Here is a 27178-nt window from a genome sequence, read left to right as displayed (position 1 = left end):
GCAAATAATGTGACCAGATCCCAGTAAGGTGGCCTTCTGCAGCTGGCAGGTGGGACCATCTTGACTGGCTTGTGCCAGAGTCTTTGCAGTTCAATCATTAAATCTTCATATTGTGTCAGATTTCCAGTTGTTTCCCTTCAATCCTGCTGTCACTGGGGATTGCAACATCGATGATCCATACTTTATTTTTTAACACGATTGTGAGGTCAGGAGTATTGTGCTCCAAAACTCTGTCTGTCTGAATTCAGAAGTCCCAGAGGAGTTTGACGTGTTCATTCTCTGTAACTTTTTCCAGCTTGTGATCTCACCAGTTCTTTGTCGTGAGCAGATGGTATTTGTGGCACAAGTTCCAATTAATCATCCGAGCAATGGTGTTATGCATCTGCATGATTTCTTGCAGCAGCTGAGGATATGATCTATAGTTTCATCTGCTTCCTTGCAGAGCCTATACTTGGGATCTGTCCTTGACTTTTCAATCCTGGCTTTGATGGCATTGGTTTTAATAGCTTGTTCTTGGGCTGCCAGAATCAGGCCCTCCATCTCCTTTTTCAAAGTTCCATTTGTGAGCCACAACCATATTTTTCTTTGTCAATTTGGCTCTCAGTTTTTCCCAGGAACTGTCCAAGGAGAGCCTCCTTTTGCCAGTTTTCTCTTCTGATTATTATTATTATTATTATTATTATTATTATTATTATATAATCCCATAGAAGGAGAAGAGGACCAGATCCTGGCACAAATACCTGCAGGATGTAAGGTGAGTCAGTAGTTCACAATACCATCAAGCTCTATACTCAAGGGAGCACACTGCTTCATAAGGCAACATTTTGAATAACCAACGCACCCTGACAAATTCTAGAGTTTCACTAGAGATTTATGAGTATCACAGATATTCAGGAGCAGAGATAGCAATACGTCCTTTTAGAAATCCCAAACCAAAGTTGCCTAAGATGTAGAAGCACCATGTCAGCTATCTCTACTACTGATAATGATAGGCCATAAAAGTGGTGATACATCAAAGCTAGTTATAAAGCAGATTGGTACAATCATCGCTGAATTAATCATAGAAGTACAGGATCAAGACAAAGGTAGGGTTCGCAAAAATGGAAATGTGAACTTTCATTGATCTCAATGTGCAAACACACACTCATATAGTAGATGGCATTGTTGCTATGCCAATCAACCAAGGTACAGGTTGGGTATGCTTTATCTGAAATGCTTGTGACCAGAACTGTTTTGGATTTTAAAACCTATACATATTGAAATATTTTGGAGATTGAACCCATGTCTTTAAAAAAGGTCATTTATTTGTTATGTATCCCTTACAGACTTAACCAGAAGATTATTTTACACAACATTTTAAATAATTTTGTGTGTGAAATAAAGTTTGCACCTATTAAGCTATTGGAAAGCAAAAGGTGTCATTATTTCAGCCTGTATTAAATCTTCAAAACTAGAGAAAGTTTATTTCAAACCCAAATACAATTTTAAAACTTAGTGAATTTAAATTGGCATGTTTTTTCCTTTAAGGATCACAACATTGTTACTATAACAGCAAATTAAATTAAAGCTCTAAACAGGAAAAAAAACCATGGAAAGCAAAAAGGTGATCACAAATACACTGGTTATGAAACTTGTAATATAGTTAAATTACTATACCTTTATATTCAACAATTATGCAAGTATCCATCTCTGGATGAACACCATCCATCAGTATCATAAATCTAAGGTTCTGGTCCACCTGTTGCCAAACTCCAAAAGGAACAATATTTATTTGGGTCAGCTTAACACCACTCTGGTCAAGGTACCAGAAAACAGGTCGTTCTGTATTTCCAACATAAATTGGCACATCTGGTCTTTGTTCGGCTAGTTTCTTCAGTGTAGGGTAACTGGAGAGCAGGAATAAGGTAAAAATTAAAATGTAGAGCTAGATTATAGCCTCATTCTCAAGTCAAGTGACTCATATGGGTATATTACACCTAGTACAGTTTGTGTATGTGTGTGTGTGTCAACAGAGGCGGCCCTAGGTAATTTTCAAAAGTAAGTAAACAGTATTTTGCCCCCCCCCCCCAACCAATCACTGATATATATTTTGTTTGTTGTGGGAGTTCTGTGTGCCATATTTGGTTCAATTCAATCATTGGTGGAGTTCAGAATTCTCTTTGATTGTAGGTGAACTATACATCCCAGTAACTACAACTCGCATATGTCAAGGTCTATTTTCCCCCAAGAGCGCCTTAAGAGTGCCCCTGGGCAAAATCAACTATACTGCAAATGCTTACTTTGTGTAATGGGTTGAGCCGCCCCTGTGTGTCAGGAACGACTTGAGAAACTGCAAGTCACTCCTGGTGTGAGAGATTTGGCCATCTGAAACAACAAACTAAACACTTGAAATGTCCTTTAGAAAATAACTTCCACAAGGTACAAGTCCCAATGAAACTTTTTTTCCTCACTGTGGAAGTTGCTTGTGCAGACTGAGTTTTTATCTTCACTCTTCTGTATAATCTTTTAAACAGTTGGTAAATATTGAAAAAAAGCAATAAACCAAATATTGAAAAAAGCAATAAACTAAATATTGAAAAAGCAATAAACTAAACACTTGAGCTGCCCTTGGGAAAGTAAATTAATGTCGACAAGGGTCCCCGGGTTAAAAAATAGCTCATTTCGGGGGACTTTCCCTTTCTCAGGATTCTACGGTATCTTCACATAAGCGTGTTAGTCTCAATAAATTCCTAAATAAGTTTGCTGTTTCAGAAATGTCATTTGTATCCTTTTTATACCTAACAGTCATTTATTATATCATACGGAAGAGTGAAATTAAAACTCTGAACGAGTAAACTCCGGAGGGAGTAAACAGAGTATCATTGAGGCTTGTACTTTAGGTGTTATTCTTCAGTGATTTATTTTCAGATTATACCGGCAAACATAGTTAAGAACAGCACGGCACGGTTTTTTGTAACAGTTTACAACTTTAGTTTTGTTCACCATCTAGCCTGATGAATTCTAAAAAAGCTTAGAAATGTACACACTATATTTTTATTTATCTAGAAAATTTATTAACTAGCATAGAATCATAGAATCAAAGAGTTGGAAGAGACCTCATGGGCCATCCAGTCCAACCCCCTGTCAAGAAGCAGGAATATTACATTCAAATCACCCCTGACAGATGGCCATCCAGCCTCTGTTCAAAAGCTTCCAAAGAAGGAGCCTCCACCACACTCCGGGGCATAGATTTTGAAATATTTCCCATGGCCATCACATGGCCTTTTGCTCTTGGCATAAGTCTTTCTCTTTAATTTTGTTGTATACACAGATACCTGAGATGATCAGAATGCATGTGGCTGATGTAGATGAGATCGGCACGACAAAGCCTTTCCATCCAGTCACAGGGTGGTTCATGAAGTAACCACCAGCCACGTGCGAAGGCTGGACCCATTAGCCATGGGTCAAATATAAATATTTTGTCTCCAAGTACAAGCTCCATACATGCATGAGTTAGATAAGTTACCTAGCAGAAAGAAGGGGGGGGGGGGGGGAACCAAGAAGCAAGATGATCTGTGTTATCAAACTCTTTACTGGAAAACCTAGGGTTTATGCAGTTTGTAGAATTCATGCAGTTTGACACCACTTAAACTGTGGTGGCTCAATGCTATGGAATCTTGGGATCTGTAGTTTGTTGTGACTGCAGCCTTCTTTGACAGACAAGGCTAAAGGCCTTGTAAAATGACTACAGTCATTATTCCATAGCAATTAAGCCATGGCAGTCAAAGTGGTGTCAAACTGCATTAATTCTACAGTGTAGGCATTCTCTTAAATGTATCAAGGCATCATGATAATCAGTAGGAAGCAATGAATAGATGGCTACCCAGAACTTAAATAACTAATTGATTACACTATGTAACATGATTTCTGTTTCTGAGTTTTAAATGCCATTTCCTAATTGGTTCTTATCATAAAAACATGGAAAAGGTTTATTAAACTGCAATTTTTTTGTTTTTGCAGGACATCCTGCAGTACATTTTGCTATAGTTTTTCAATAAATATCCCATAGAATCTCAACCAATTCAACATATTTTGTGGCAGCCACAAAAACGAAGTTTCAGGGCTATAACAATCACTTCCAAAGTATGTATTGCATAGTTAAACAGAAAATAACACTTTCAAACTAGGAAGAGAAAATTGTTCACATTTTGTTACTAATGACCTCATCAGATGGGTTGAAATCAACTTCCTAGGATGCTTTCACCCTGTGTGGGGGATGGAGGCCAATGCCGGACATCACCCCCAACCAGGGCGAAAGCATTGCTGTACACTTTCACCCCAACATGAGTTTGAGCCAGCATGAGGAAAGCATCGCTAGAGAGAACTGCATGCAAGCCAACAGATTCTCCCCTCTGTTCCTTTTTTCCTCACCAGAAGCCATGTGAAACAGTCTTTCTGATAAGGTCAATAGTGTTTTCTCTTGGAGATCTCTTTTGGATCTAAATCAGTGGTTCCCAACCTGTGGCCCATGGATCACCAGTGGTCCACAAGAACTAAAATATGGTCCATGGCCGCACCGTTATGACACCGTTGCATCGAGAATGATTGGTTTCACAAAACCCTCTTATAGTGCTGAGGCTTATTAGATATGGTGTTCTGTGGGTGAGCTGATGGCAACTACTTGATGCCATGTGTTCTGTATCAAAAACTAGAGCTGATGTAATCTATCCAATGCAAATTTCTGGATGAGCACCCCAAATAACCAATCCGAATCTAAAGTGGACCAAAAAAAATTGCAACCCTTTTAGTACTAATGTTGAAGAGTAGTCTCTGGTTAGAGTGGTCCCTGATCAAGTGTTCCCTGGTCAAGTGGTCCCTGGTCAAAAAAGCTTGGGAACTACTGGTCTAAATCCTTCTTCAAGGATGTCAGGAGGATTTTGCCCTCTCTTCATGACAGTGGAGAAAGCAGTGTTAGAGTGCATTGACACAAGGTACTATAAGTCTGATATTTACTGGACATAATAAACAATGTGTTTTCTTTAAAACTGGCCCCCTATGAATGTTTTCTTCTTGGCTTTAGGGTGGATAGGGACATTACACTAAAGCCATGTTAACAAAAAAAAAAAACCTTTTATTTACCTGCACCTCTCCAAAACCCAGCTCTTCAGCCTGCCTGGGGTCTGTATCCCATGGATTTGGAGGATGCAGCTCAATAACTACCAATCCATTATTTGTGTCTGTCTCAACAACTGGAAGGGAAAGTGAAAAAATAAGAAAATAAACATGGTGATTGTATTTCTTACAATCACTTAAGTTGTGATCCAGCTGCTAAAAATGCAAATGGAAATATACAAGTATGGAAACAATTGCCTTCCCACCTGCTCTCCAATAGTGCTATAGTACTGTTTTGGTAATGCGCTTTCCCTCAATCAGTCTTCAGGACTGCCTTTCCTGACCTCATCTTCCTACCTGTGTCTGTGCTACATAGCACATGAATGCGGTTTAATTTTTCTTATTTTTATGGTCCAATTTGGCATTTACGCAGCTTCAGTGCTTCTGATACATGGAGGACATTGCCATAATTACAATGCCTCCCTAGCAGCACAAAAAACATAGACAAGAATAAAACAAATTGACTCCATCCTATTAGGGAAAGAAGAAAATGAGAACCATATCAACTCAGATCACACAACTCCAAGAACATCAGAAGTGCAGTGGAATGTAATAATTGCACCAAAAGAAAAATTGTTGATATTTGAGTCATTGATATATTTTTCCTAACAATGAAAAGATAGGATTTAATAATGATGGAAATGCAATGCACACAAAGAGAAGGTTACATCATTGTAATAATAACTTCAATAATAACTTTATTTGTAGCCCGCCTTATCTCCCCGAGGGGACTCAGGGAGGCTTCCAGCATAATAAACATTCAATGCATGTATAAATCAGAAGTAAAAAAAACACATCAACAACAATAAAATATGTTACACAAGTTAAAACAATTTAAATAAGATAGCATATCAAATCCATATCCTTATTGTATGATTATTGTATGATAAAGGAAGCTTAAACATAAATGAACCCAATACAACTGTGTACCAAACCTATAATGTGATAATCCTAAATCATAGTTTGATGTTAATGGACTGGATGCACACAAACCAATGGAAACTAGCCAGTTGGTGCTTATGGCCCATATACTATTTATTTTATTTTATTTTAATGATTGAATTGCACTTGCAATATAAATATGTTTTATCAGAAGGTTAAGCCTTTGGTGTTTGAGTATTAACATCTGTTTTGCTAGACTTTTATACCTGCGGTTTAACTTGGTTTTTATTTTTTATTATTATTATTAGACAATGATGGTGGTAGTGATATTTATATTGTAACATCTTTAACCTGTGGTACACATTTTAGTGTCTTCAGCATTTGATGTTTTGCTATGTTTTATTTGAATTGTATTTTTGTTTTTAATTGATTGTTTTTGCTTTGATGTTTTTTGCTTTGGTGTTTTTGCTTTGATGTTCTGTGGACATTTTGTCCCATGTGTAAGCTGCCCCAAATCCCTTGGGGGAGATGGAGGCGGGGTATAAAAATAAAATGATTATGATTATGATTATGATTATGATTATTATTGGACCTCTTCATTTTATGACCTTCTAAAGATCCCTCCTCCCTTCTGTTCTTGTGACAGGCATTGCAGTGCCACGTTGCACTATCCCTGCCATACAATTGCAGGTGCATACCAACCAACAAAGTAAATAATTGGCAAATTATTCAATGGCAATTGAGGAAGTTAAACAATTACTTGTGCCTGCTTACACCGATACAAAATGTCCATGCTGCACAAAATGTATAGTAAATCATTTGGCATTTACAAGTACATAGACTGTATGATTTTTCTTAAAATCTGCCATTGGGCAATATCCATATTTATGTCTTTAGTATCATGGAACCAGGGAATTGTTGTGAACCAACATGACTAATAAACAAATCTGTTGTCATATTCCATAGTATTAGAAGAGCACTATATAGAATTTGGGGAAAAGTCAAAACAAGATTTTGGATTAAATGAATCGAATTAACAAGAATCGAATCGTAATATTTCAAAGGATGGTTGAGATATAAAGTAAAGATATATTAATAAAAGACAAATGATTCCTAAGATTAAAAACTAGAGGGGAATTACAAAAAGAAAGGGTTAAAGTGCTGTGGTTTTTATATATGAGGCTAACAGAACATTTCAAGAGGAAGAGTAAACAAACAAGAAGGAATATAATTGGTAAAAATGGATTGGGATAAATTGATTGGTGATAAGGGGACAATGACTATTTCCAAAATACATAAATGTTTAATACAGAAAGAACAAGAAATAGAATCATTGAAAGAATATATGCTGACCTGGGCAAAAAAAAAAAAATGTTGGAAAGGTAATTGACATTGACATTGAATTGCTGGCATTGAATGTTGGTCTTTTTGTTGTTGTTATTGTAAACTGCCCTGAATCCCCCTTAGAAGATAGGGCGGGATAAAAACAAAGTATTATTATTATTATTAACCAATAGGAAAGAGATTGGAAAGACATGGCGAGTTTTACATGTTCTAGCAATCTTAAAAGAATGTTGTTATACAGTCCACTATTGATGGTATTTAACCCCAACAGATACTAGCTAAAACCAGGAAATACTTTTTCTGGGAATGTGAGAAAGAGAAAAGTACACTCTATCATATGTTATGGAACTGTAAAGGAGTTAAGAACTATTGGAAGAAGATACATAATACAATTAATAGTATTTTACAAGTAGAATTAGCTGTATCTTCTCAACATGATAGATGTACAAATCAATAAACCCACAAGGAGAATAATTATGCATATGATTACAACTGCAAGGATAGTATTGGCAAAAAAGTGGAAAATTACTAAGTACCTTCCATCTATGAAATTAAGAGAAGCCATACAATGGACAAATTCACTGGAATAATATGGTGGAAGCTCTCTAAGCAAGGTGTGAAAAGGGTGGGAGAAAATAGATAATTATTTTAAAAAATGGGTAGTCTTGATAAACAAAAATAAGCATTGGCTATTTAAGTTTCCCTTTATATCAAATGGAACACAAGAAGACCTAGAAAGAACTGTTACCTCAAAGGGAGGGAAGGAAGTAGTGTCTTTGTATTTATGGTTTAATTGGATTGTGTTAGTTTATTGTATTAGCCCAAGGACATGACAAAGAGGTGCAGGGTGCACAGAATAGTACCCTCAAAGCAAACAGGAAGCAAAAGATAACAAACACAGGTGAACTTTATGCTCACACAAAGAGCAAAAAAGAATGTGAATTATCTATAGTTACTGCGGGAGGGTCAAATTAGCCCTTTGAGTCTCCACAGCAGTAGATGGCAATTGTATCTAGCTCTCTCTTTCTCATCCTTTTTTCATAAAAAGTAAAGAGGACCACTTGATATGTTATATAATCATTTGAGTCGCTTAGCAAAAACCAAACCATTTCTACGTGAGAGTAGCCATAGTCTTTTATCAGCAGGGATTTCAAATATCTTTCTCTTGCGTCACTATACAAAGGGCAGTTTAGAATGTAGTGCACAATGTCTTACACCTGACACTGGCTACAGATGCAAAGTCTGTTTTCCTTTTTTTAAAAAATAACTTTTATTGATTTATCACATTTATTACATACTATTACATTTTGTACATCAACCTCTTTAACATGTTGTTTTGTTGTTTTGCTCTGACATTTCCCCCCCTTTTCTCTTTTTTTCCCCTTTTTTTCACCACAGTGCTCCCCTCCACCCGTCTCAAGCCACCATTCTTACATTTCATCTGTCCAAAATTTCATTTCTTCTTGTGACGGTAATTTTCCTTCCTTATTTTTTAATCCATTTACCACAAATCTTCCCCATACAGCATCAAAATCGCTTTGTTTCCATATACCTTTTTAACCTTTAATATACATGTCAATTTATCATTTATTGCTATTTTCCATGCTTCTTTATACCACTCCTCTATTTGTATATTCATTTCTTTTTTCCAATTCCTTGCTATAAGCAGTCTTGCTATAGTTAGTAAGTTTGTTATCGCTTCTTTATCCTCCTTTTTCAATTGCTTATCGTTATATAATGATAGTAAGGCTATACTAGGACTTTTATCTATTTTTATATTCATTATAGTTTCTATTTCTCTAAATACTTTCTCCCAAAAATTATTTACATATTTACATTGCCACCACATGTGTATATATGTTCCTGGTTCTTGACACCCTCTCCAACAATTTATTGAGTTATTTTTATTCATATATGCTATTCTTACCGGTGTCAAGTACCACTTCCATATTAACTTGTAATAGTTTTCTTTAACTCGTATCGATAAATTTTTTAAATGTCTTTGTCCCCATAATTGTTGCCACTCTATTTCACTTATTTTTATCCCTAAATCCTCTTTCCAAATCTCTTTAAGGGTGCACTTTTTTGTTTTTTCATTCTTCATTTCAATTAGTACCTTATAAATTTTGCTAATTATACCTCTCAAGTTTTCGTGTTCTTCTACAGTCCTTCCCTTCTGTATTATTTGTTCGAATTGATTGAGTTGGCTTCCACTTCTATTATTTTTTTTCCCAGTTTATTAACCATTGTTCTAATTGTATACAATGAAACCATGACAATTTTATTTCTTTAAACTCTTCCAACATCATTTCCCTCTTCATTTCCACCTTCATCCAATCCCCTATCCTATCTAAGTTTATTTCCCTTACCTTTTTATCCATTACTTTTTTAAAAAAAATTGGGAACTTCTTTTCCATCACTATTGGGGTTATAATTGATCCCTCCTTTATTAACCTCCCCTTATATTTATTCCATATTTTCAGTATGTTGCTCAGCATTGGGTTTCTAATTTCCCTCATTTCTTTTCTAGTAAACTGTTTAAAAAATATATTCCAAGTTTCATCTTCCACTTTTCCTGAATCATTGCTAAGCCAATCTATTCCCTCTTTTTTGACCATTCCTTCTATAACCAAACTTAATCTACTTGCTTCATAATATTTTTTTATATTAGGTAACGCCAGTCCACCCTCCTTTTGCGATCTGTACCATAATTGTTTATTTAGTCTGTTTCTTTAGTCTGTTTAATTGGTTTAATATGGTTTAATTGGATTGTGTTAGTTTATTGTATTAGCCCAAGGACATGACAAAGAGGTGCAGGGTGCACAGAATAGTACCCTCAAAGCAAACAGGAAGCAAAAGATAACAAACACAGGTGCACTTTATGCTCACACAAAGAGCAAAAAATAATGTGAATTATCTATAGTTACTGCGGGAGGGTCAAATTAGCCTTTTGAGTCTCCATAGCAGTAGATGGCAATTGTATCTAGCTCTCTCTTTCTCATCCTTTTTTCATAAAAAGTAAAGAGGACCACTTGATATGTTATATAATCATTTGAGTCGCTTAGCAAAAACCAAACCATTTCTACGTGAGAGTAGCCATAGTCTTTTATCAGCAGGGATTTCAAATATCTTTCTCTTGCGTCACTATACAAAGGGCAGTTTAGAATGTAGTGCACAATGTCTTACACCTGACACTGGCTACAGATGCAAAGTCTGTTTTCCAATGACATGTTATTGGTAACAAACATCTAACACTGCGGTGGGCATTACTTGGCATCACAGTTCAGTGAAGGCAATTCTTAAGGAGGATGACTTAAATATAGTCAGGTATCTGGCTCTATAATGTTCAGATTTCAACAAGGGGAACCATGGGGAGAATGTTGTGTTCCTGATTGATTGCAGAGTCTTTCTTGAATCAGTCCAAGCCAGCCGCTTATCCATGTCCAAGGCAGAATTCAACACAGAGAGGTTGTAGCTGTGTTGGGGATTTTCTAAACTTATTTCCCAATGTTGATGGATATTTAATTCCAAGTAACACTATGTTGGAAGGCAATTACTTGGCAGAGTGGCAATTCTTTTAAAGCAGTGTTTTCAACCTAGGGTTCGGGACCCCTGAGGATGGGGGTTGAGAGGGGGTTTCAAAGGGGTTGTCATAGACCATCTGAAAACATATATTTCTGATGGTCTTAGGAACCCCTTTGGCAGAGAAGGCTAAAGATCTCTCCGCCTGTCCTTCTCTTCCTTTTCTGGAAACAGACGGCAAATCATCCCACCCAAAGCCCTTCTCTGCTGTGATTAGCCGGCCTCTCAACCAGCCTCTCAGCCAAGGGGAGGGCTGTTTCTGAGACTCCAATTGGGAAGGGGAGAGAGGGCATGCTTGGCTCATGGCAGCATGCTGTGCATGTGTGGCCAAGGGAGAGCATGTGAGCCTGGAGGGAGGCTCGTGCCAGCAAGTGCCTTCAAGGCATGGGGGTTCTGCAGGGGAAGTCTAACCTAATTCTATCATTGGGGTTCACTAACAATTGTAGCTGAACTACAAATCCCAGGAACTACAACTCCCAAATGTTAAGCTTTATTTTCCCCAAACTCCATCAGTGTTCTCATTTGGTATTCAAGTTTGATCCAGATTTATCATTGTTTGAGTCCACAGTGCTCTCTGGATGCAAGTGAACTACACCTCCAAAACCCAAGGTCAATGCCCACCAAACCCTTCCAGTATTTTCTGTTGGTCGTGGGAATTCTGTGTGCCAATTGTAAGTTAACTATAAATCCAGCAACTAAAACTCCCAAATGACAATAATCAATCTTCCCTCCGACCCCATCAGTATTCAAATTTGGGGATATTGCGTATTTGTGCCAAATTTGATCCAGTGAATGAAAATATATCCCTCATATCAGATATTTACATTACAATTTATAATAGTAGCAAAACTACTATTTATGAAATTGCAACAAAAATAATTTTATGGTGGGGGGTCACCACAACATGAGGAACTGTATTAAGGGGTTATGGCATTAGGAAGGTTGAGAAACACTAGTTTAAAATATCTTAATTGGGCACAATCTACTTTTGTCTTGACTGATGGCCATCCAGTTTTGGTATGCAGAAGTGCTGTGGGAGAGAATAAAGTTTTAAGAGGAACTTGTTTTGTGACATTTCCAAGGTTTTACAAGTATTATTATCTAGATCTCAGATTTCTGCTCCATATAGCATTTGTGTCAACACTTTGCAACTGGAGATTTTTAGAGCAGGTTCAATGGAATTTTTTTTATCCGAGCTCCTATTGTTTTCTTGGCTTTGAACTTCACTGCTTCCCTGTGGCATTTCCAAGAAAGAGAAACACTAAAAACAATTTCCATGTTATGTTACGTTTTGCTTGATTTGTGTGTGTCTTTTCTTTTTTGTATCTTATGGTGTTGTATATTTTTTTTCCTTTCTTTCTGAAAATGAATTCACATTGCGATTAACAAGATATGACACATTGCAAATAAAACACATGCAGATTGCTCTCCTGCATTCCACAGCTTTTAACTATAAGGTCAATTCTAAGGCTGACCTTATAGTTAAATCCTTTTGTGGAAGACTCCCATGTTTCATGATATAAGCGCAATAACCTAATAAGATATGCACTTTTGTCAATTAATATCCTTTCAAAATCTGTAATAGATATTATTTTACCTAATTCATCTTGACTGAAGCTATCTGGAGGGTTAACATATTTCATTGTGCTCATATCCAGCCGCCAGTTATGTTTAGTACAACGTACACATCTGGGTTAAAAGAGAATGCAAACAATTAGAGCCAAACTAAGTCTTGAATATGAATTGTTAGGGTAAAATATCATTGGTATTTAGTACGTATTACAAAGATAGCACATCAACTTGAGAAAGCCATGCAAAGTTTACCACAGTTTTGAGAAAGAGGGTTAGACTGCCCAGGGGGTAGAAAGGAAGCTCAGAGCATGAGGCATGTAGTAAAGCAGTATGCCCAGGAAACAGAGTTGGAAATTCAGAAATTTATTGATGCAGCAATGTGCAAATGAGAAAGAAACATTAGGCTCCTGCCTTTTCCAGCTTAACCAGTTGTGGACTTTCCTAAAATCTTAATTGTGGCAAACCCCCAGGAATTTCAGGGACCTTTGGATTTCTTTCTTTCTTTCTTTCCTCCAGTAAAACGAGCAGCATTTTGCAGACACTGAAAATATTACTCTAAGCATAATTTTATACATAAAGTATACTAGTATATCTGTTATGTATGTATATAGATTACAAGCAATCTAAGAGAGTGGTGTAAAAAGAAGAAAGAAGGCAAGGAGAGGGGGCAAGGAGGAAGAAAAATTGCAGAAATAAATTTGTATCTCTATACCATATATGTCAGTGGCCCTCAAACTTTTTAAACAGAGGGCCAGGTCACAGTCCCTCAAACTGTTGGAGGGCTGGATTATAATTTGAAAATAAATATGAATGAATTCCTATGCACACTGCACATATATTATTTGTAGTGCAAAAAACACTTTAAAACAATCCAATAATTAAAATGAAGTACAATTTTAACAAACGTAGACTTATTAATATTTAAATGGTAAGTGTGAGCCTGCTTTTGGCTGATGAGATAGGATTCTTGTTGTGTATTTTCAAGTCATTTCAGACTTAGGTTGACCCTGAGCGAGGGTCAGGTAAATGACCTTGGAGGGCCGTTTCCGCCCCCAGACCTTAGTTTGGGGACCCCTGATATATGTAGTACTTCTCTACCTTGGAACCATCTGTGAATAAGTCCATAGATAGCAACCTTACAGTGTTCCCTCACTTATCACGGGGGTTACGTTCCAGGACCACCCACGATAAGTGAAAGACCGTGATGTAGGGGCGCTATACTGTATATGTACAGTATAGCTCTGCCCACTCCTCTCTCCCCCTCCTCTTTTTCTCTCTTTCTCTCCTCTTTCCCTCTCCCTTCCTCTCTCCCTCTCCCTTTCCACTTGCTAGAGCCACCTTTCTCTCTCCCTGCCTGCTTCCCCACTGGCATCCGAGAAAGAAACCCTGGCAGAAGCTGCCTTGGCAGCCCTCTCCGGGCTCTTTGCCCACCACACACATGCCTGTGTGTGAGTAACTCTGCAACTCAAGCCTGTGGCAGCATCTATGCTGGAGAAACAACACACTTTGATAATGGATATACAGTGTTCCCTCGCTACTTGTATTTAAAATTTTTTTTTTGAAAACCTGCGAAATAGTGAGTCCATATGAATCGAACCACAAAGCAGTGTGGGAACACTGTATGTGGAGATCATACCCTCCAACATTTCACAGATAAAGATGGTACAAATGTAGCCAAGCAACACTGGCATATGGTCAAGGTGGTAAAGCAAGGTGGCAAGACAGGAGAAGTTGCAGCAGTTTCCTTTTACCTGAGTCTACAGATGCCCCTTTCTGCTAATGAAGTAACTGAATTCAAGCTACTGTTACTCTTTGAACTCTTTGCATGAAAGGAAGTAAGCTGGGGTAGGGAAAATTGAGAGAAGAAGAGAGAGAAACTGGGACATTTTGAAATCAATAACCACAGCAAAACTCAGATATAACCAACAAGCTTAAACCCCACTCAATATTTCTCTGACTACCTTCTTACTTACTTCCATGCTTTTTCTTTTATTGAGTGCAACTATTTCAAATGGAAAAATGGGGGGGGAAAGTTGAAGGAGAGACATACTTTCCTGTTAGATCTTCAATATCTGCAATAAACACCCCTCCCTGGTGTTTGCATGTGTTCTTGCATGCTCGTACAGTGTCTCCGTCCTTGTATAAGATGAAACTCTTTCCATCTGCTTTGTTCCTTAAGAAGTTTATTCCTTCCTTGAGAGCAGCTCTCTCTGATGGAGTAAGGGACAGGACTATTTTGCTCGTCTGACCTTCACTGTTTGAAATCAAAGCAAGAAGAAGTAACAGCAATAGGCACCTCGATGGAGAGAAGTGGTTCTTTTGTGCTAGAAAACAGCTTCAGAATTACTTTTGCCAAGTTGCTTCTGCTTCATTCACGCAGCTGTGCACTCAGATAGTGTCCTGGACTCTCTGGTATCTTCCCTTGCCTCCTTCTATTGCTCCTTAGCTCATTTTCTACTGAACCTACTGATTTTCAGCCAGGCTGGGAAAAATGCTGTAAGTGACGGGGTGCCATACAGTGAGGTTGGTGAAGACAGTATGATAATATTCTTATCTGAACATCCCATTTCATGTAAAAATCGACACCACCTTCATTCCTGTGTAAAATGGGCATAAAGGGCATAATAAACATTACTGCCTTCTCATAAATACTTTGGCAATGTGAGCCCCTAACAATGTTGATATTTGAATTTCTCAACTTTCCTCTGTCTCTTTTATTCTTCTGTCTCACCACCACTTTTGGCTTTATTTCCAGTATATCGTCAAAATTGGTTTGAAACTATGATGGCTTAGGAAATTTCTGTGGAAATCAAGTTTAAAAAAAATATATATTCCCAGCTCCATATCCTCTAGTCATGAAAACAAGCACACAACATAATTTCCTCTTCCCTCATGAGCATTAATAAATATATATTGAAAAATAATAACATTTTAATCTTACCTTTTTTCCATGATGGATCAGGAAGTAGAGGAAAAAAATGAGGTTGAATTCTCAGCAACGAAAAGTCAATAACTTCAACTCTTTCAGGCAAATAATAGTATTAAATGGAGTTCTAACATGAATTTTTAAACTACAACTAGAAAATTTCCAGCTGATAATTTACAATGCTTACAGTGTAGACGTTTTACCAAATTAGGAAATGTTTGAGTATAGAGAACATTACTACAATCATAAGAAAAAGCACAGGTCTCGAAATCAGATATGATTTACATAGTATTTCCTGGAAACCACCCACTGTGGGAAGGCCTACAGAAGCTATAATCCACAAAAGAGAACATACAAAGGTTGAGTTAAAGTCGAAAGGTTAGACCAGGGATCCTGAAACTATAGCTCATGGACCAGATATGGCCCTCCGAGGCAGGCCCGTAGCCAGGATTTCGATTCGGGGGGGGGGGCTGAGTTTGTTTCGGGGGGGGGGGCTGAGTCTGAGTGAAATAGGGTCTACCCTAGCAAACCTTTTGTATCGTTACCCCAATACCCCCATGAATATAGGATATATTGAGTATGGTGATCAGATCATGATATGGATAAACATATCAGTAAGACCTTTTTGCAAACCACCATGAGAATTTGGGGGGGGGGGGCTGAAGCCCCTCAAGCCCCCCCCCCCCCCCCCGGCTACATGCCTGCTCCGAGGTCATTTACCTGACTCCTGCCCTCATTCACCCAGCTTTTGGTTTTGGATTTAGAATCTAAAACCACTATACATACCTTCTTTGTAGTGAAAAAGAACTGAAAGAACAATACAATATTTAACATGAAGAACCATTTTAACCAACATAAACCTATGAGTATTTCAATGGGAAGCATGGGCCTGCTTTTAGCTAATGAGGTAATCATGTTAATTAGAACTGGGTTGTTGTAGGTTTTTCGGCCTGTGTGGCCATGTTCTAGAAGTAACCTATAGCAATCTAGTGACTCTGGCCATAAAACCCTTCAACAATTAATTAGAATTGTCTTTGTTGTGTGCCTTCAAGTCATTTAAGACTTAGGGTGAATCTAAGCCTACAGTTTAGGCGAGGGTGTGTGTGTGATAAATCATAGAATCATAGAGTTGGAAGAGACCTCGTGGGCCATCCAGTCCAACCCCCTGTCAAGAAGCAGGAAAATCGCATTCAAAGCATCCCCCACAGATGGCCATCCAGCCTCTGTTTAAAAGCCTCCAAGGAAGGAGCCTCCACCACACTCCAGGGAAGAGAGTTCCACTGCTGAACTGCTCTCACAGTCAGGAAGTTCTTCCTAATGTTCAAGTGGAATCTCCTTTCCTGTAGTTTGAAGCTTTGGAGACCCGCATCTGGCCCATGGACTTTAGTTTGAGTATCCTTGTTCTAAACAAACAGCACTAGCATCCAAGGAGAGACTTCAAAGTGTGGAAAAGGTCTGGGTGTGGGGGAGAGAAAAGAGAGAGGGAGAGGAAAAAGAAAGGAAAGAGGAGGATAAGGATCTGTCTTTTTTGGGCTCACCTTTGCAGGTTGCCACAAGGAATATGTTACCAATGCCTAGTTACAACTCTTCCTTCTTTCTTCACTTCCCTCCCTCTCCATTCATTTTCTACTCTTTCTTTCTTCCCCCCTCCCTCCCTCCCTCCCTCCCTCTGCTAGTTTTCTATTCTTCCTTCCTTCCTGCTTTCTGTCATGGATAGCATGGATGAGGATTTGCTTACTGGTGGCTCTGCTATAGAATTACATAGAGCTTAGAGCTTATTACCACCCGATTGTGGCAACTCCCTCAACCACAGTCAGAAGGTATGACTATTCAGCCTGCTAGCCAAACACAAGAGGCTTAGATTGAGCAAGCTGAGGAAGAGTTAACTGTTCCTGCCTTTGTGGAAGTTAGGAGAGAAAGATCAGCAAAATTTGCTGAGAAGTGGGCCAGCAACAGGTATTACCTGCCAGCAAGCAGGTAACACATTGCAGTCCCATAAATGTTACTAAATTTAAGGGACTGGAGTGTGTTACCTGCTTGCTGGCTGCAACTTTAGTATGCATACCAAGACCTTGGACCCTTGAACAATCGTGCACTCTTGGAATTATTGGACTGCTCTCGGACAGCTTATCTGGATTTGTGGATTTAACCTTGTTGCTTGGATTACTGGTAATTGGCCTTGGACTTGACATTTGGCTTTCCCTCCTGCTTGTTCCCCTGAGGATTTGGTGTTTCTGTGAACTATCTAATTTGACTTGTACACTTTGGCTTGCTTTCTGGCTTTTGCACTTTCTTTTCTCTGTTTCATCCTTCCTCTCCATTTCTCTTTCTTCCCTCTTTCTTTCCTTCATTCTTTTTATCCTTTCGTATTTCTAAATTCTGGACAGATGTAGGTACTGGAAGGAGGAACTGAGTAGAAATAATAAATCTCTACCCGCCTCCCATTAAACTTCCTTTCAGTTCCCTAAATGTTAGCATTGCAGAATTAAAGTTTTAAAAATACAGCGCAGGTTTTCGAAACAAACAAAATCAAGGTTAGGCAAAGTTATCACATGTCCAATTTCTGAGACAAATTGCCTGCAAATATTTCTGATATAGGTTCTGAGGTTGGACCTCAGGCTTCAAAGATGCACCTCAATCCTAATCCCTAACCTTCAGAGGCAGAGATCTAAAAGACTTTGTGCCTTTGGGATAACTTTATCAAGGAACACAGAACTTCATCCAGATCTGTATAATTTTGCACATAAAATAAAACCTTCCTGGCAGCAATATTATTATTTCCTATCTTTTTAGGCACTCCATGCAGTTATGCCGGCCACATGACCTTGGAGGTGTCTATGGGCAATGCTGGCTCTTCAGTTTAGAAATGGAGATGAACACCAAACCCCAGAGTCAGACAAAACTGGACTTAATGTCAGGGGAAACCTTTACCTATCTTTTTAAGATTATGCAAGCATGCTTTACATGAGGAATCTATCACACCCACCATCATCACCTTGGGCACAAATGGGGTTGTATTACTTAGGCGATCCCTCATAGCTCAAGGATGATGGTCCTCCAAGTGTAGTGTCTTGGCAGTTGGTCCATATGTGGCTGTGGAGCCCTCTTCTTGATCTACATGTTCTCCCGCAGTGAGGACATTGGTTTCTAGGTGGAAAGTGGTCTGGGTCAGGGTTGGCTTGATGCACTTTCCTATTAGCATATTTCTCTCTTTCACCCTCCATTCATGCCTCTTCAAATTCTGCAGCACTGCTGGTCACAGCTGACCTCCAGTTGAAGTGGTCAAAGGTCAGGGCTTCCCAGTTCTCAGTGTCTAGACCACAGTTTTTAAGGGTGGCTTTAAGTCCATCTTTATTTTTTTCCTGTCCACCAACATTACATTTCATGTATAGTAACTGCTTTGGGAGATGGTGATCAGGCATTTAGACAATGTGGCCAGTCCAGCGGAGTTGATGGTGTAGGAGCATTGCTTCAATGCTAGTTGTCTTCGCTTCTTCCAGCATGTCTTCATCGTATTAGCACCCCCTGCTACCTTGGGCAACTGCACCTACCTGTTGCCTTAGTCTCATATTTATTTTTAAAAGCAAAATCGAAACATTTTCTCAATAGTTTCCTTTTTCTTAACCCCCCTGCTTTTCTCCTCTGGACTGTTTCCTCCTCCATTCTTTTGTGATAACGATTCTTTACCACTTTCTCTGTCTCCGGAGAGGCAGAACGAGTGAGTGCGTGCTTCTCAGTTTTCCCCCACCTTCCTCACTCTCACTGCCTTCAAAGTAAAAAAGAAAAGAAACAACACTGTGACAAAGAGCAATCTTTTCTCCATCGGTGTATGTGAGCTGTAGAATTAATGCGCTTGGAAACCACTTTAACTGCCATGGCTAGATGCCATGCAATCGTGGTATTTGTAACCTGCTGAGGAACCAGCACTCTTTGGAGAATGCTAAAGCCCCTTTTAAAAAATCCCATAAATTCATAGTTTTGAGTGATGGCTGTTAAAGTAGTATCAAATTGAATCAATTCTGTTTGAAAAAAGATAAACTGTATCTGTTTCCTTAATGGGTCCTCAGAAAAGTCTCTTGTTAGAGCAGGAAGGGACCAAAAAACCCCCTAATACTTGGTGCACATACCTGACATTTCCAACTTTGAACACTGATGGGTTTGGAGGGGTTTGACCTTAGAGGTTGGGAGTTGTAGTTCACTTTTATCCAGAGAGCACTGAGAGCCCAAATGGACAATGGATCTGGACCAAACTTGGCACACAGACCTGATATGCCCAAATTTGAATAATAGGAGATTTTGGGAGGGATTGACCTTAATTTTCAGAAGTTGTAGTTCACCTACACCCAGAGAAACTGTGATCCCATTGCCAATGGCCCTGGATCAAACTTGCACACAGAACTATCATGACCAACTGAACATACTGGGTTTGAGCGGAACTCACCTTTATTTCAGGCAGTTGTAGTTCACTTACATCCAAAGAAACTGAGACCCCAACTGACAATGGACCTGGACTACATTTGACACACAGAACCCCCATGACCAACAGAAAATACTGGGTTTGAGAGACTGACATAGCATGGTAGGAGTTGTAGTTCACTATGCATCCAGAAAGTCCTGTGAACCCCAGTGATGATGAACCTTTCATGACCAACAGAAAATACTGCTGGGTTTTGAGGGGCACTGATCTTGAATTTTGGGAATTATAATTCAACTTACATCCAGAAAGCACTGTCAACCCAAGTGATGATGGATCTGGACCAACTTGGCAAACTATACCCAGCATGGCAAACTTTGAACACTTGAGGGCTTTGGGGGGACTGATCCTTGATTTTGGAAGTTATAGTTTACCCCACATCCAGAGAGCCTGGTGACATGCACCAACAGCATAACTTGAACAAACTTAACAATGCTGTAATCGACCTTAGAGAGTTATATCCAGAAAGCACTGTAAACCCAATCAGCGCTGGTTGTTTACTAAATCTGACTTGGGAGAATTAATCTGAGATTGTGGGAGCTATAGTTCTCCCATGATCAAAGAGCACTGTGAACCCAATCGATGATGGATCTGAGCCATTCATGATCAATTTTAACCACTGGTGCAGTTTTGGGCAATGGCAGATAATAATAATAATAATAATAATAATAATAATAATAATAAACAATACATCAGACATCACAACTGTGGAAATTTAAATTGCATATTTATTTTTATTTAAATTGCATATTTATGTTTTTGGTTGTGGGCACCATGGGGTGCCGTTTTGTTAGCCGCCCTGAGTCCCTTTGCGGAGGTCAAGATAGAACGGGATTCAAATGTCCGAAATAAATAAATAAGTAAATAAGTTTGGATTATTGATGTTACCCTACTAGGTGACAGTTGCATTGAGAAAAAACAACAGGGAAAACTCAGCTGTTATCAGGACCTCAAAGGCTCTGGCATAAACCAGTATAGGTGGTCCCAGTGGTAATCAGCACACTGGGTGCCATGCCAAAAGATCTCAGCTGGCATTTGGAAACAATAAATATTGACAAAATCACGATCTGTCAACTGCAAAAAGCCACCTTATTTGGATCTGCGCACATCATTTGAAAATACATCACACAGTCCTAGATGTTTGGGAAGTGTTCAACATGTGATTTTGTGATACGAAATCCAGCATATATATCTTGTTTGCTGTGACATACTGTGTTTTTGTGTCAGTAAAAGTAATAATAATAACATAATAATAATTTATTTATAGGCTGCCCTATCTCCACAGGGAGACTTGGGGCAGTTTCCAAGCAAAGAGGCAAACATTTAATGCCTTGGTTATAAACCATTACATCAAAAACATTGCAAGGTAACATCATTATAAACTCTAAGCAATAAAATAAAATTAATAATTAAATAAATATAATTATCTAGACAAATGCATATGCTCCATAAAAACTACATTACCAAAATACATAATATAAGTAAAATTATTTACAATGATGTATAGCAGCTTGCAGGGTCAAGGTAAAATTGCCAACACACCAGCAGGTTGTCCTTACCATTTCCTAATCCTCTTCCTCCCCATAGGCTAAAGTGCATAGGTGTGTTTTCAGCAGTTTTTTAAAGGAGAAGAGGGTGGAGGCAATTTTTATTTCTTTGGGAAGGGAGTGCGAGAGGCGGGGGTGATCACTGAAAAGGCCCCTTCTCTCATTCCCACCAGCCACACTTGAGACAAAGAAGCAGGGCCTCTTCTGCTGACTGCAGTGCGCAAGGTGGTTTGTACAAGGAAGTGGTTTGTCAAGTAGCCTTGACAGACGATGATGGGAATTACATTTCACACACATCTTGATGTATTTTATAATGGGATCATTCACAAAAAGAAAAGGGCGGTATACAAATATACTAAGTAAATGAATAACTCGGATGTTGCCAGGTAACCAAGGTAGTATATAATGTACAAGAAAAAGAAGACAAAAGTGTTCATGCCAAGTTGTTCTCATAACTGACATAACAAGCTCCACACATGCCTGCTTACTGAAATTAATCACTTTGTGAGAAAATGGATTAACTCTTCAACAGGTATGCACACAATTGTACTGAATATATAATACATGTACAAGAAAAAGTATAAAAATATTCATGCCCTTGTCCTGCTTTTTCTGTCATGTACAAAGGTTATTAATGCATGGCAGAATTCAAGAAAAGTAATTCAATGCATATTAACTCAGTGTAGATCTTCTGTTTAGTGTCCGGAATCAGTTTAAAGATTTTATCACACCAACCTTCTATAGTTTCATATTGTAGATAATGGATATTTAATATGTTCAGCTCCTTTGATGTTGCACCTCTCTTCAGCAGTGTAATTTCATCACTCTACCAATATGTGGTCCCGCAATCCTACTTCTGCATGCTCTGTGGTATTATTATTACCGATATTCCATCATCACCATTGTTGTACAATGTCAGCAATAAAAATTAAAAATGGACAAGATATATATCAAATATAAGAGAAATAGAGCTTGTGAATAGCAAGGATGAAGGGAGGGAGCGAGAGAATCCCATTCACTGATGTTGTGATACTGCCAGCATACACTATCATATTAGAGTAGGTGATGGGAACAAATCAGAATGAGGAGCTATTTATTGGATTTATCTGTCAATAGCTAGGAGAGGAAGACTCACAGTGGATAAACAAATCAACAACAACAACAACAACAATAATAATAATCTTTATTTATACTTTGCCCTTCTCCCCTAGGGGACTCAGAGTGGATTAAAGCATACAATGAGACACACAAACACAGGCAGAGGCCTCTCCTTTCATTTCCGGCTTCTGGTGGAGGTGCTTTCCTTTGTTTTCAAGTCAAGGAGCCTGCATTGTAACTTCCTGGTAGTGTGGCCAACAAGATTGCTTGGAGTGTCTCTTTGCTTTTCCCACTAATTATCTACTCACATTTGCATGTTTTTGAATTACTAGGTGGGGAAGAGCTGGAGCTGACATACGGTAGCTCACCCTGTCTCGTGGATTCAAATTGCCAACCTTTAGATCAGTCAACCTTCAGTTCAGCAGTTCAGCAGCACAAGGGTTTCACTCATTGCATCACTATGGCTCCCAATAGTAGGATTAACTCATGTGATAAAAGTTCTAAGTCTTCTGAACTCATGAGAAGTTGATTATAACCACACAATACGCAAGATATAAAAGAGGACATGATGAAAACATATTTGAAGTGAGCAACTGGGAAACTTTTTTTCCGGTAGAAAATCAGCACTCGTTTCATTATTTTTCATGGATTCTATGCTGCTCAAAAATATTAATGTACTTGCTTTAAAAAATCAAATGGGGTTGCACTCTCCAATTCTTTTCCATTTCCAGCATATGTTTAAAGTTACTGTCTTGTTTCCTAAACATTTCATAGTGTTGCTTTTGAGTCTGCACAACTAAACATCCATGTGGCCATCAAACCAGCAGCCATATCGGAGCAGTCCCCTAGAGGTAGCACACATATTTTTCTAGAATGGGTTAACTGTGCAGGTGAATGGAAGACCTGGTGCAAGAGAGCACTGAACTAATGCTGTACCCAGTGATTCCTTTGACCATAATAAGGAGGTTGCCATCATTGGCTGAGAGTTACATATATAGTATAGTCTATAGCAGATCTTAGAAGTCGGATATGATTCAGTATTGGGATTGTCTCTGCCTTATTCAGAGGCAGAGATAAACCAAACAAAAACCCAGTTTGTATAAAACAATTTAATTAAAACAGTACTTACTTTCTGGCTGTTTTAATAGTCCAAAATATAAAACATAAAGATAGCACTCAGCCACAGAATAAACAAAAACAGCAAACACTGTTGCAGGTTTAAGATAACTCCGTAGTCAAAGGTCTAGTCCAGTGGTCAAATGCCGAGAATTCAATAAACAAAGTCCAGGGATCAAGAGTCTACCATAGTCAACAGCCAGTCCAAAGATTCAAGGTTCCAGGATTCTAAGAGTTCAGGAGACAGGTGAGGATACTGAGAATCCAGAAACCTGGGGGAAAACCAGCAGCATCCACCACCAGAATATGACAAATACTTTTCTCCGAAAGATCATTTCCAAGGCTTGCTCCTTATATCCATAAACACCCAGCTGCAACCTATCTCTTGCATACTTCCAACCTTAATTGCTTTCACCCATGAACTCTTACTTAAAGATTACTCTACCCATTAGAACTAATACTTACATTAACCCTTCCATCACCAACCACCATCAACTGCAGAAAATATTACATGACAGGGATCTAGCCTGTGCTTCTTATGGGATGTAGAGACTACAACCTAATGAGAAAGCAAAACACACTGAAGTATCCTTCAGATAATGACATGGTGGGTTCACTCCCAAGAGTCTTAAGAAGAACTTGCCATATATTGCTTTACTAATATTGTGCATGTGTTCACTATAATTAATTCTGCATTGAGGAAAAAATCCCCCTGCCAACAGGAAAATATAGGCTGTCAGCAGCTCAGGATGATCATGAATACCATTAAGCACTTGACAAAGCTTATTAGTATTTTATCCACTGCGCTGATGGGATTATTCAATGAGGGACGGTTCTTCTCACAAATTTCCTGGCTATGATTACAAAAGAAAGTGGGGAAGGAGAAGGGGAAGCAGAAACTACCACCCTTGATTCTCCATCTCTTCCAGCCTAACAGCAACTGGCAGATCTATTAAAATAACTAAACTATATCCACGCAAATGAGGTTCAACCTATACAGTATTGCAAAGGGTAGCTGATGAAAATGCTCTCATCCATTTATAGACAACATGGATACAGGAGCATTTTGCAGCCTTTGAGAAAGTGTCTCAGGAATATTAATACTGACAGCGGCAGAAATACTAGCAGCACTTGTTTTCAATAAGAATCTAATAATAGAAGGCTGTTCTGTTGTAAAATGAAAGAAAGATAATTCCATCTCAATCTCTCTCTGTTTTACACACACACAAACACATACACACACTTAAAATATCTATCAATCAATCAGTCGATCCCTTTATTTATGCCCTACCTTTTTCCCATGGTTGGGACTCAAAGTGGGGTATAAACATATACATGTTCAAATATAGAGGAAGAAAAAGATTAAGGGAATGTTATTTTTTGGACCAGAGGCCATGCTGAATCGAGAAATCTGGAAATTGTCGTCTAAAAAGGAACTTTTCAGAGCTCTGCCCCAATAAATACCCCACAGAAAGTGATGTCCTGAAATCACATTGATGTTTCCACAAAACCAAACCAAACCCAATACACATATATTTTGCTTAACATACCTGTATTTTGCCTTATCATTTGGTTTAACAATGTCAGAATATAGTTCTAAATATCCATAGTTTTGGGGCCTCCACATCTTCATTGTCTCCAAAGCATATGAAATTGCTTTATTAATTTCATGTATGAGGGTTAACCAGAAAGTAAGGTTATAAGACCTTTTTAAAATACAAAGAATGAATATATTTTAATAAAACGTACATGAATTGTAGCATAGGAATTGCACTATTTTTCCACATAATTACAATTTAGTTCAATTTCATGCAGCTTTGAAATCTTGGGAAATGGGTAGTTTATAAATAGTTGTAGATTAGCTCTATAAAATATCTATTTAATAAATGTGTACATATTTAATATATAAATTCTATTACACATATACATTTATAATATATCATTGTATATATTGGAAGGCATGGCTTCCTGCCAAGAGAAATAGTCATATAATAAAATTGGGAACATTTGGGAGGAAAGTTTTCCACTCCAGATTGGGAAGGTCCAAAGTCATAGTAATGTCCCTACGGTTTTCTCATGTGAGTTAAGACTAGTTGCACAATTTATTTATTTATTTATTTATTTATTTATTTACTGTTTTTATAAACCACCTCTCTCATCTCTGGGGAGACTCAAGGCAGTTTACAACATACTAATGGCAAAAATTCAATGCCAACATACAGTACACAAAGAAATCATAATGTGGAATCTCCTTCTTTGGAGGCTTTCAGGAGTTTCAGGCAGTAATTCAGCATTTGTAGGAACAATAACCTTATTGGTGTCCAGATCAACTAGCCATACATCATCTGGTATTTTAAAATCTAGTTTGTAAAGGAAGAAGATGGCTGCATGGCCATCTGTCAGGGGTGTTTTGATTGTGATTTTCCTGCTTCTTGACAGGGGGTTGGACTGGATGGCCCATGAGGTCTCTTCCAACTCTATGATTCTGTGAATTACAACATATAACTATGAACTTAGAACCAATTAAAACCATGAAACATAAGACATACATAACATTTAAACATTCAGACAAACATAAAATCATCCTAGCATAAACATTAAAATGTCATGATCCAGAAATCGTATACTGTAGCCATTCTGAATTGTCATTTCACATGTTCCTTAATTATTCTTTGTACTGCATTATTTATTAGCCAAAGGCTTGTTCCCATAACCCCATCTTTGTTCTCTTTCTAAAGGCCAAGAGGGAGGGTGCTGATCCAATCTCACTGGGGAGGGAGTTCCAGAGCTGAGGAGCCACCACTGAGAAGGCCCTGCATCTTGTCCCCACCAAACGCACTTTTAACGGAGGCGGGACTGAGAGTAGGGCCTCCCTAGATCAGTGGTTCTCAACCTGTGGGTTCCCAGATGTTTTGGCCTTCAACTCCCAGAAATCCTAACAGATGGTAAACTGGCTGGGATTTCTGGGAACTGTAGGCCAAAACACCTGGGGATCCACAGGTTGAGAACCACTGTCCTAGATGATCTTAACCTCTGTGATGGTTCATCAGACAGGTAAGATGGGCCAGAACCGTTTAGGGCTTTATAAGCTAAAGCCAGCGCTTTGAATAGTGCCCAGTAGCAGACTGGCAGCCAGTGGAGCTCAGATATAGCTAATTAGGTCACATATATATCTCAATTTTTGGGGCCATAATTGTATTTTGAACTCCCCCACCACCTCGTCACCAGTGTCTTCTGATTTGCAACAATATAGACCACATTATACTTTGTAAAGACAAGGAAGACAAAAACAAAACATTATACAATTTTTGTGTGTGTGAGGAAGGATCGACCCCTAGTGGCCTACCAATGTTGAAAGGAAGAAACACTGAATGTATAATTTTCCCACTGATATAAACTTTTATATAAGTAATCTTTTGAAATGTTGCTTGGTGGCTATTTTGTAGTTGGAGGATATTAGAAACCTGAAAATGAAGTAATTGAGTC

The 27178-nt window shown here is 38.4% G+C and overlaps 1 protein-coding gene across 1 annotated transcript in view; it reads right to left on the bottom strand.

Moving 5' to 3' along the window:
- Positions 1-25325, bottom strand: part of LOC132773477 (cytidine monophosphate-N-acetylneuraminic acid hydroxylase-like) — a 45011-nt gene extending 19686 nt beyond the window's left edge. Inside the window, exons 1-6 of the mRNA XM_067467079.1 lie at positions 25243-25325; positions 14582-14866; positions 12557-12648; positions 5119-5228; positions 3315-3505; positions 1657-1886 (exon numbers count right to left, since the gene is read on the bottom strand). Of these exons, the coding sequence (XP_067323180.1) occupies positions 1657-1886; positions 3315-3505; positions 5119-5228; positions 12557-12648; positions 14582-14866; positions 25243-25325 (991 nt within the window). The remainder of the gene's footprint in view (positions 1-1656; positions 1887-3314; positions 3506-5118; positions 5229-12556; positions 12649-14581; positions 14867-25242) is intronic.
- Between the last annotated feature and the right edge of the window lie 1853 nt (positions 25326-27178).

Source organism: Anolis sagrei, chromosome 4 (assembly GCF_037176765.1).
Source record: "Anolis sagrei isolate rAnoSag1 chromosome 4, rAnoSag1.mat, whole genome shotgun sequence".
Taxonomy (NCBI): Eukaryota; Metazoa; Chordata; class Lepidosauria; order Squamata; family Dactyloidae; genus Anolis; species Anolis sagrei.
This window is presented reverse-complemented; position numbering and strand designations above follow the sequence as displayed.